The following is an 11,649-nucleotide window of genomic DNA, read 5'->3' on the forward strand; positions in this document are numbered from 1 at the left end:
CTCCACCCTCTCATTTCAGACCCACTTTAAATCTGTCACCAAATCTGCTTTCCACCACCTGAAAAACACCTCCAGACTCCGGCCATCACTCACCGACTCAGTTACAGAAACACCCATCCACTCCTTCATCACTTCCCGCCTGGACTACTGCAATGGTGTCCTGTTCGGGGTTCCCAACAAAACCCTGGTCAGGCTCCAATATGTACAAAACTCAGCTGCCAGGGTCCTCACCCACACCAAGCCCTGGCAGCACATCACCCCCACCCTCATCCATCTTCACTGGCTCCCGGTCAAATCCCGCATAATCTACAAAATCCTCCTCCAAGTCCCTCCATACCCTCGCCCCACAGTACATAACGGACCTCCTCCACCCCTACACTCCATTCAGATATCCGCGCTCCTCTGACTCCGGCCTACTCTTCATCCCTCACTCCCGCCTTCGAACTTTAGTTGACCGGGCCTTCAGCGTTGTTGCCCCCAGCCTCTGGAACTCTCTCCCCCCTGTAACCTGCAACGCCCCTTCACTGGACATTTTCAAATCCACCCTCAAAACTCATCTGTTCAGCATGGCTTTTTAATTCAATAATCCATCTCATGCCCAGTGTACCATCACACAGTTTCTCTTCTTTCTTTTGTTGTTTGTTATAGTTTTGTTGCTTTTCTATACTGCTTGTGTTGTATTGTACTGTTCCATTGGTGTTATTGTTTCCTTACTATGTATTGTAAAGTGACCTTGGGTTTTTTGAATGGCACTATATAAATTAAAGTTTTTATTATTATTATTATTATGTTTTCGGCAAAGACCTTTGGTAAAATAAAGACAAACTACAGCCATTTAAATTTGTGTTCCACTCCCCTAAGCCACAATAAAAAAACAAACAAAAGTATTTGGCACCACCATCTCCCCCCCTCACAAGTAACGAACAGTCCCTTAACCAAACACAACACTGGCGCATCATTTCCCACAAAACAGCATCCAGGACCTGATCACTTATGAGTCATGGTGAAAAAACTTCTTTCCCTCCCTCCCTCTTTTCCCTCACCCCGCCTCACCCCCCCCGAAGCCCCACAACAACCATAAAAACAGTTTTCACAGGCAGACAGACAGACAGCACGGCAGCCTCTGTTGGACCAATTACCGGGCCCGTCTGTGCGCTGCCCCGCCGAGCGTGTTTTACTGGGCGGCCTCTGCTCTCTGTGCCAGGACAGCCTGCAGCAGCAGCAGAAGAAGCAGCGGGACAAACAGTTCAGGACAGACACTAACAAGTTGACAATGGGGTCGTCTTGGGCTCTAGTCTGCTCCACCGCATTTGTCTTGGTGTTACTGAGCTCAGCATCCAAAGGTTGGTACTGTTATTTTGTCTCTGTTGTTGTTCTCAAGTCAGATATTGGTGTGTTTGCTTCTTGTCTGACTCCATTTTTGTTCGTCTGAACTGCTGTTAAGTGCGTTTATTTCGCATGGAGACCTACTGACATGAATCCTGCAGCACACACACTATATATAGAACCTTTATGTAGTCTAAATGTCAGGTCTGATGTCTCCAGCTGTTGAGTGTAACTTAACTTACTTACCTTAGTTCCATATCCAGGCAGTACCTACTTTTATTTCTGTGTTGTGGTACCAAAGGCAAATTCTTAACCCTTCTTTGGTAACACTTAATTTGGATAGTCCACCTACAGATAACTTTTTAGCAGCTTATTAGTAGAGATTCAGCAATTAAACTGTTTTGCTTTATACTGTAGATGTTTAATAGATTATACAGTATATGTGACAATCCAGAAACATATTGACAGGTTGATTTAGCTGCACTTGAACAATTAACTCAACCTTTGCAGCACAAATTAAGCGAATAGCTCAAGTTCAACCAAATTATTCAGAGAAGAAGTGAATTGTCATCTGCAGACAAAGCAAAACAGTTGAATTGACTCAACTAACAAGCTAAAGAAACATTACAAATACACTCTAAACAGTCTGTTGGTGGACCATCCAAATAAAGTGTTACCCTACTGTACATTTATTTCTTTGCAGATTAAGATTTTGCACCTGAGGTAATTAGATATGACGCATTAGTACAAAATTAGCTCCAGCAACAACATTAAAATAACAAACTGTGTAATATTCAGTCATGCGTCAGTGACTCATTAACTCGTCACTCTACAGATAATCATCTGCAGACAAAGCAAACTTGACTAACAAGCTTTGGAATTGGTACAAACAGCCTGCAAACTATCTGTAGGAGGACAACTCTAATAAAGTGCTACCCTTCATTTATTTTTTAGTTTTAGTTACTTTGCAGATTAAGATTTTGCACCTGAGGTAATTGAATATGACGCATCAGTACAACATGAGCTCCACCTCCAGCAACAACATTAAAACCAGTAATAATATGTTGTATAATATTTAATCATGTGACACTGACTCACTGACTCACTCCCAAATTTTTACTTAAGTAAACATTTTTAAGTTAATGATACTCACACAAAAAAAGTAAGTAACTATTACTTTGTCTTAAATTATGTTTAAGTAAGATCAACTTGTCAGATTTTAAAGTGAGGACTGAACACTGTAATCGAGTATTTTTATACTGTGCTTCAGTAAAGGAGTAATCCTACCGCCACTGTCTGTGTCTCTCTGTCTAAACTGCGCATTCAAAGTTGCATAACTCTCTCTGGTATTCTGCCTCTCTCTTTCTCTCTTTTCTTTCTCTCCAGATGACCGCCACTTGGAGCAGCGTGAGTCCACCTTTTACCCTGACAGAATCATGCAAGGTGCGTGTGTTCACATACTGCTGCAGTATCTCTGCGAGGACCAATTGGAACCTCACATGGTCAGAGTGGCATTTGGCCAGCTCTCTCTACTTCAGGAGGTTATTTTCAGGGCTCAGGACTTCACTTTGAGGGTTGAGGTTTAAGGAGCACTCCACTGACTTTACGCGTGACGTTCAGTTTGCTTGTCACGAGGAGCGCTTAACCTTTGAAAATGGCTGCGTAATGTTGTCTGCGGCTCTGGAGTGACATACTACATTGCTAGAAATGCTGTTTAAGTATAGGTTAAGGTTAGGATAAAATTTTGTGTTTTGCATGACTATAGTTAATGTAAAGAAGGTCAGGTTCAAGTATGGACTGTGTAAGAAGTAAGTATTTCTGTCTCTGTGGTGTGTCACAGCTTCCTCCCACAGTCCAAAGACATGCAGGTTAATTGGTGACTCTAAATTGTCCGTAGGTGTGAATGTGAGCGTGAATGGTTGTTTGTCTCTATGTGTCAGCCCTGTGATGAAAATCCCCATGAAAATCGAGTTGAGTATCACTGCTGTAGAATATTCTTATGTGCTGTAAATAATCGTTTTAAAAATCCGTGTGTCTTTCAGAGAGGCAACAGCCAGATTCCTTCATGTTGCAGAGAGAAGCAGACTTGACAGATCTCTTCGATCCCGAGGGTACTGTTTGTTTTCTTACCTGTTGACATAACCGCACACCTGCATGCCCATGTGAAACATTTGTCACTTTTGCTGCTCAAATTTGTCTGCCTGGTTTTCTTTAGCCTGGCCAGTGATGAATTATACGCCAATGTGTGTCTGAACCATTGTGTTGTTGCTCTGTTTTCATAGAGTTTGTTGTACAGCAGAAAATGGTGTTTCCACCACAGCAGTTCGATACCCTGAGCGAAAGAGGTAAGCTTCTATCCATCCATCTTGGCCTGCTTTCTTATCTGTTCTATGTTACATCCCCAAATCATGTACGATAAAGCAGCAATTATATAAAGTAAACACATGATGCTCTTAATGATACAGCTTTTGTTCTATCAGGGGGTTCCAGACCAGGAGGTTCGACACCTAGCGGACGTTCGTATCTATCTTTCTTTTGAGTTTTAATTTCCTTCATCTGTACCACAATAACTAAAGCTGTGAAAGTATCAAATAACTGATTCCCGTCTTTTACCCAAAGGTCGACCAGGTTTTGGGCTCCGTTCCTTTGGTGGCCCTCCCACACTGGACTATCCCGTTCAGTTCCCCCTCGGCCGGCCAACCTACGACAATCTCCAAGCCATCTGTCAAAATGGAGAACAACGTCCTCTCTACTCAGATTCTTACTTTCCTGCCTCTGGTTTTGGCCAGCAGAAGCGAAGGGCCAGTGCAATCAATAAGGCTGAGTCCTGGTTTGGCACATGCTGCAAAGGGAACCAGACATGGGGGAGGGAAGTGACACTGTGTTGCGCCACACAGGCGGTGAGTTGTCACAACTCCTGAGTGGTTGTGGTGAGTTTCCACACCAACTCTTACAGCCGAATCAGCAATTTCTTACCATGTATAAACACAAAATGATGATATGATGTCCTTTATCTTCTAATTCTGCTCCTCATGTCTCAACATAATATGTTTTTCAAGAAGCATGATGTAAAAAAAAATAAAATTTTATTCCAAAATGATTCAAAATGAAAAGCCACTGTACATTAACTGCTATCCAGAGTCAGACTCAGGTCACAACTTTGATGACTTTAGACTCAACTTGACAAAATCAAAAAGAAATGCAACTCGATTTGGACTTTGACACCACTTACTTATGACTTCACTTTGACTTTAACCTTTTGACTTAAAAAAAAAGTGTTTAAAAAGTGTGCCATGATTTCCCTTCATTTTCTGAATCAACTAAGATTAACGCTTTTAATTCCCAGCAAGTCGACACCTAATTCTCCAGATCCACTTTGTTTAAACCAATCTGACAGCTTCCTGTCAAGTTGCAGGAGAGAACCATGAATGCTAATTTACTAAACTTTAGTCGGAAAAAATGATAACAAAGATAATTTTGTTTGCGTTCAAAAACGATGTGGTGGTCAACAAAAAACAAATTGTAGAATGCAAAACATGCAGGTCAAAAATTACAGATGGAAGGGCGAGGACTGCTGCATGGACATCTTAAACGAGAGCAGCTGTGCTGCAGTCAGCCTAGACAAACCCCTACGTGTATGTGGTTGCGCTGCATGAGGTCTACGAAACCACCAACAACAAAATAATCCTCATTCTGGAGTGCACTGCCGGTGGCGAAATCTTAAACCAGCGTGTTGCAAACAACGACAAGGCCTTCACAGAGAAAGATGGTTATGTGTATGTATGTGTTAGGGAGTTGTAACAACTTCCAACAAGTTATTGAGCTGTTACAAAGGCTTGAGACTTACTTGTGACTTGCAAAACAAAGACTAGACTACTAAGGTCCTATCTCTGTTGTTATCCACTTAAATTGGGATTTGTACCTCTGTGTCGCTGTAACTTACGCCATAGTCTGACATGCACCTCCCCAATACCTCGTGGAGTAAGGCTCTCATAGACGTCATATTATTGCCGACTTTCATAGCTTTGCATTCATATTAATTTAATTCCTGAAGCTGTAACACAGCAGGACTATGGTCATACTCAAATCAAATAGTGTGCATGTTTTGTATTAGTCCAGACATAAAAAGGGCATGAAACATTCCTCACATTGCTGAGATGATGGTACTTGCATTTTTGAAACAAAGCTGAAGGCCTTGGGCGCTTTCAGTTGATAAACCCATTTTGGGCAGCCCAGCCTGACATAACAGACAGGTCCTGGCATGAGCACCATCGGAGCTATCTGAAGGCGAGCAAAACAGAACCTGTTTTAAATTCTTCAATAAATAAATCCTAACCTTAATCTTAATGCCTTCCTCATACCGTATTCATTTTTCAATAAGATACTCAACATATACAGCCTCAGGCATGCAGTAGTATTAAAGATTTAATTCATACACCCTGTCTGTCTGTGTCACTGTTCTGTGCCCACTGCAGTGGGAGCTGTCACTTCAGTCCTTCTGTGAGGAGGACTCGTCAGTAAAGGATGTACTTTACCACTGCTGCAGACTGTCAGGCAGCGACAGGCTCGACTGCTTCCACAACGACGCTCCAAACCCAAACTACGATGCGACAGAGGAGCTGCCGGTTCCACCGCTTCCCTCTTCCTCCGGCTTCACCTTTGACCCCAGCACTTGCCAGAGGTATGCAAGGAAACTAATAACCTGAGCACCAATAATAATGCTGGTATTGGCAATCAAATCTAAGCTAAGTAGCATCGCAAACGTTCTATATTTATTTGTAATGAAATTCAAGAGTATTGATATGGGTTCTACTTTTCTCTTAGGTCTCATGTAGCAGTTGGGACTTAACAACAATTATGGTGTTATGCAGTGGACAAATTTATGAATCAAATTCAGCTTTTAATGTGTCAAACATCTGCTAATTCCTTAAAGGATATGTCTTGTAATATTCTATAATTTTCTGACTGTATGGTCAATAAATCCTATGAAAAGAAAAAAATGTGGACCTTTTTTTTGTCCAAAAACACGTGTCAATGAGCCTCACTGTTGCACTGGGTGACATTTATCTTCATTACAAAGAGCACTGTAGTTTATTTCGAGTCAATCCCACATTGTCCTGGTGCTGTAAATTCTCACTAGAGCACAAAGTGTGTATTAATCCACCGCTGAAAGTAGTCCCCAACAAATGCACTGTTTATTCCTATTTTGGTAACATTTGCTACAAACTGCAGTGCCCAGCTTTTTGGGAAATTACAAAGCCTTCTTTTAAAAATCAAACTGTATAACTGTGATTAGATTTTAAGAATTTACATCTTCAGTTCGGCCTAGGAATGACACTGAGGCATGAGAAAGTCTTGTAGTTCTTGGTGAGACAATGAAGTATGATCCAGGAAGTCCAGTCTGAGTAGCTGATCCTGGGATATAACCCTCCAGGGGGTATGTGGGAAATTTAACTTAACAGCTAAACAGACCATTTAAGGCATTTTCACAGAGTAAATCTTAAATCAGAGATCTCAACGATTTGATGACTGAGTGCTGTTTTAATGGAGTCAGCTTATAATTGAATGACACACAGGAAATGTGCACACACCATGACTTTTTTTTTGTATGACATTTTGTATGACATACTAACACTTTACAAAAACTGCAACAGTCAGCAGTAATATAGCTCACGTGACACTCATATTACGTTCTAGTTTTCTGCTTTTTAATACATTTAAAAGCAAAAAACAGAGACATTACAGGGTTTGACACTGATTGTACCTACTCAGAGCAGTCGAGCAGCAGCTTCTGCTGGGGTACGGTAACACCACTTGGACAAACCACAAGCAGAACTGCAGTGCAGCGTGATTTTAGAAATGGTAGATATTTTACATTTTGGAGGATCCATAAATTTGAATGCTTATCAGACGCCAGATGCCAAAACACACCACAGTTGTTTGTGGTGTTAAAAGGAAGGGTTTTGCTGCTCTGGAAAATTATTATGGCAGCAGCCTTTTTATATTGTACTCCTGCAAGGGGGGTTATTTGATGGATGAGGCTGCCTCATAGACCAGCAGAAGTTGAGCCAAGTTCGGCTGTTTTTTCTGGATCACCCTGTGTTTCTTTTCCCTGAGCCCTCTGCATCGAAACCCTTGCTGGATCAGTGGAGATGCCCCATTCAGATAAATGATGAGGCTGCTTTTTTTTTTTTTTTAATGCAGTCTGGGTGCAGCCTATCACGCTACTATCTCTCTTGTAATGGGATGTGATGACAATAAGGCAAATACAGAGTAATCCCAACCTAATTCTGGGAAAGTAATATGAAAATAAATCATAGACAACATCACATTGCAAAACACAGTTCCTTGGTTTTAAATGCACCATAGAGGCTGAAGGAGGTCAGGCTTGGCTCTGACCTTATGCCTCATACTTTGCAGGACGGTGGTGACTCCGTACAGCGTCAGAGGAAACAAGAAAAAGGAGAAGACATCGCCTGCTTCCCAGAAAGTTGACATCAACTTTCCTCCTGGACTACCCACCGCAGACACCATTGAATCACTGTGTCGTGACCAGAAGCTCCGCCCCCTCTACAAGGTCAATTGCATCACGGGTGCAGGCTACGAATGGCTGGCTCATCAGGCAAAGACCTGTAATCGTATAGAGAAGGGATTCAAACAGTGCTGCAAGAAGAAGCAGGGTGTGCTCAACTGTGCTGTTCTGAAGGTGAAGCAAGAAACCTACAGACAAATATTTTGCTTTACTCAGTCATTCTCTGCACCTTCTCATGTCCTTTCTCCTTTTGCTTTTTCAGTGGCGTGAGGGACTCAACAAGTACTGTGCAGGCGAAAATGGTATTAAGGAGGATTTCCACTGTTGTTCGGGCTCCACGGCAAATGATCAACACAGCTGTTTCCAAAACATTTCTCCAGACCCACATTACAATATGAGCTCTGCCACTGAGGAGCTCTCATTGAGCAGAATCTGTGACACTCACAAGATCATCAAGAAGAAGTAAGACTGTACTTTCTACATCTGGCCTTGGATCTGTTTCTCCGTCTGTCCTTTCTTCCTCTTTCTTGTTCTGTTTTTGTTTAGCACCTGCACAGATTTTTCTCTTTTCTGTTTCTTTTGATGCTTTTTGTCGTATCCAGCAGCCTAATATGCTGTGGTATCTCTTATTTTGAAATTATCTACAGTGTGTTCTGTTATCATTGCGTCATGTATCTAAATGTATGTGCTCCATGTCGCTGTGTTTTAGGTTCCCTGTTGGTCTTCCTCTCAAGGGCTTTGTGAAGCAATGCTGCCCCCTGTCTGAACAAGACAAGAACACGTGTGTGCAGCAGAAGGTGTGTTCAGAAAGGAAGTGTGTCTGTACAAAAACTGGCAGGACAAATCAGAATATGGAAAATTGGAAATGTAGTTCAGTCAGGAGAGATTTTTTTTCGGAGTTTAGAGCATAATGAAAAGGAATAGTAGAAAATTATTTTAGTGAGAAGACCCCATGATGACATGTGTATATTCAGAGTGTAGAGATGCCATTGTTAGTTCAGGAATATTGCCGCAGATGGAGGTGAAGAGAGGGGTGGCTGAGGGCTGAGGATCATTGGATGAGGAGCAGGACTGGAGGGTCACATCTTGTCATCCTGAAAAGATAACTGACAACAGCAGATAGGAGAGCTGTTATAGATTTGACAGCAACAATATGATTGGTTGGGGCGTTGGTGGCTTAGTGGATAGAGCAGGTGCCCCATGTATAAGGCTGTTGCTGCAGCGACCCGGGTTCAACTCCAGCCTGTGGCCCTTTGCTGCATGTCACGCAGTATGTTTTCAGGTTGTCCATCCATCCGTCCATCTCATTCTTGTCAACGCAATATCTCTACAAAGCCTTGAGGGAGTTTCCTTAAATTTGACACAAACGTCCACTTGGACTCAAGAATGAACCGATTAGGTGTCCAAAGGTCACTGTGACCTCACAACTCAAGAATTCATACACTAATGATGGCATAATTTCCTACACGTCTAATAGGATAAAATGATGAAATGATGACTTCTTTGTGACATCATAATGTTATGCAAAAACACTTTTCTGGCCCTTACTCAGCATCACATGTCAGGAACAGAAGTGGAGACATTTACTGAATTGGTGACACTTGGTAACTAGCTTCTAGCAGTCCGACCACTCTGCTGCTCACTAACAATGGCTTTATTGCAGTCTTCACCACAAACAACAAACATGGCCTTCTCATGAGGTTAACAGTAGCCCTGAGCTCATCTAGACACTTATACTGACTATCATCACTATTTGCTGCATGCGTCTTCACCACGACACCCTGAGAGACTGTAGGGATGTGACGTTTGCGAATGAGCCGAGTCTTTGAACCAGCTCTTTTAAGTGAACCAGTGAACCGGCTCTTTAGATTGAACGAGCTAGTTCCTAATTCCTTTGTTTTTTTGCTTTAATTTACTCTGTATCCATTAATTTCAGATTATTTGATGTTTTAAAGTTGAGAGAGACTAGTTTGTAAGGGAGAAAGACAGTGCAGCCGCTCACTTGTTCACTTCAAAGAGCCGGTTCAAAGACTTGGCTCATTCTCGAACTTCACCACTATCCGCTAGCACTTGCTTGTATTGACAGGCTTGTTGTTTATAAAGGCCGTTGCTATGGCTAGACCAAACTTTATATCTGCAGAGTCTATTCTGGGTCCACATTACAATATCACGTGATGCGATAAATCAGCAATGCGATTCGCCATTGAACACACACAGCAAATAACAAACAAAACAAAAAACAAAAACGGACGAATGAACCGCATCTTCGAACTGACTCTTCAAAGTGAAGGAGAGCCAAAGAATCGGCTCTCACAAGTGAACGAGAAATCCCATCACTACCATCCATACACACTGAAGCACACCATGAAGTACACGTCACACCCTCGCAGGTTACCCACAAGGCCACTGCCCTTAAAGGGTAAAAAGGGTGAGCTGGTAACACATGTTTTTACAGACACGGATGTAAACTGTAACTGTAACTTATTCTAGTCTAATGCTATTTCTCATTTTTTCTGACCCTGTTCTCTCCCTGAAATCAGCTTGAAGAAATGACAGAGAAATGTGCATCACCGAAGGCTACCCCTCCAGCTGTCCACCGCTGTTGCATCATGTCTTCACAAAAGGCTCTACCGTGTATTTCCAGAGTTCTCATGCGTGCCATCACCCAAGCCGACACCTTCTTACGCGAGAGGGGGAAGAAAAAGTGCCCTCTCTCCTAAACACTTGCGACCTTTCGCTGCTGAAGGCCATGCAGAGAAAATGGCAAGCGAGCGTCCGATCATTGAACAGGAACAAATAGAGGTCTGTAAGAAAATGTGGACCAAAGTCTAGCTTCATCTACTGCCAGTGTTATTTGCATCTTTTCATCTGAGATCACATGAGAAGCAACGTTATCACAAGAATACATTTATAAAGAAAATGTCAAATGCTTAGTTTGTAAAACAGACTGTTGTCTGAGTCACTGTACCACTATTCTCTATAGGCTGCTCTTTACATATTTGATTATGGATGCGTTGTATTGATTCCTTTGGAGCTTCAAGATCACTTCTCTTCTTTTTATATATATTGTTTTGTTGTTAAGATCATATCTACAAGTTCTATTAAAAACATTTTTCAATGTACTTGTGGTGGGGTTCTTACTGTACATACAAGGCCTGTGTTGTTAGTTTGTGAGTTGACATTTGATAAAACCCTCAAGATAATTAGGACTGTTTGGAAACTGAATTTAATATGAAGTGAGGTTAGGTGGATATTGGAATATTAAAAAATATTAAAATATGTTATCTAATTATAAAAGATATATTATTACTTGATTTATTAAAATATATTAATATTAAATTATTAAAATATTTAAAAAAGACAAACTGGAGTTGAACGGATGTCAAAATATGACTTAAAAAGTTTCCCGCATGCCTTGATTTTTATGTGTTCTGTTACACGATTTTGTCACCGTTATTTACACTATCCATTTGAATTTTGTTTTCCTCTTAACTCTGCATCACATAATTTATAATCAGATGTCTATGAAGCTTTTTAACTTCTGCCTTGGGTCTTGATTTGATTTGACTATGCATTTTTTATCATAAAAAATTCTGAAAGTTGTCTTGCGTCCCAGGACTTCAACTTTTCACATAAATAAACAGAAGTAGGCCTACAAAAATACAAAACATCACAAATATATATAAACATAACAACCCCCAAAATGTAGGCTGACAACAAAACCATACAGCAATCTCAAAAATCGTACCAGACATTGCAAAAAGAAGATGTAGTGCAATAAAATAATCATT

The 11,649-nt window shown here is 41.3% G+C and overlaps 1 protein-coding gene across 1 annotated transcript; it reads left to right on the top strand.

Moving 5' to 3' along the window:
* Positions 1-1,082: 1,082 nt before the first annotated feature.
* Positions 1,083-10,980, top strand: LOC125893318 (extracellular matrix protein 1-like). The gene is made up of 11 exons (XM_049583910.1): positions 1,083-1,343; positions 2,713-2,769; positions 3,369-3,437; positions 3,609-3,671; positions 3,807-3,842; positions 3,946-4,226; positions 5,802-6,007; positions 7,747-8,032; positions 8,121-8,320; positions 8,568-8,655; positions 10,399-10,980. The coding sequence occupies exons 1-11, from the start codon at positions 1,274-1,276 to the stop codon at positions 10,576-10,578; spliced, it is 1,536 nt and encodes a 511-aa protein (XP_049439867.1). The 5' UTR covers positions 1,083-1,273; the 3' UTR covers positions 10,579-10,980.
* Positions 10,981-11,649: the final 669 nt, after the last annotated feature.

Source organism: Epinephelus fuscoguttatus, linkage group LG8 (assembly GCF_011397635.1).
Source record: "Epinephelus fuscoguttatus linkage group LG8, E.fuscoguttatus.final_Chr_v1".
Taxonomy (NCBI): domain Eukaryota; kingdom Metazoa; phylum Chordata; class Actinopteri; order Perciformes; family Serranidae; genus Epinephelus; species Epinephelus fuscoguttatus.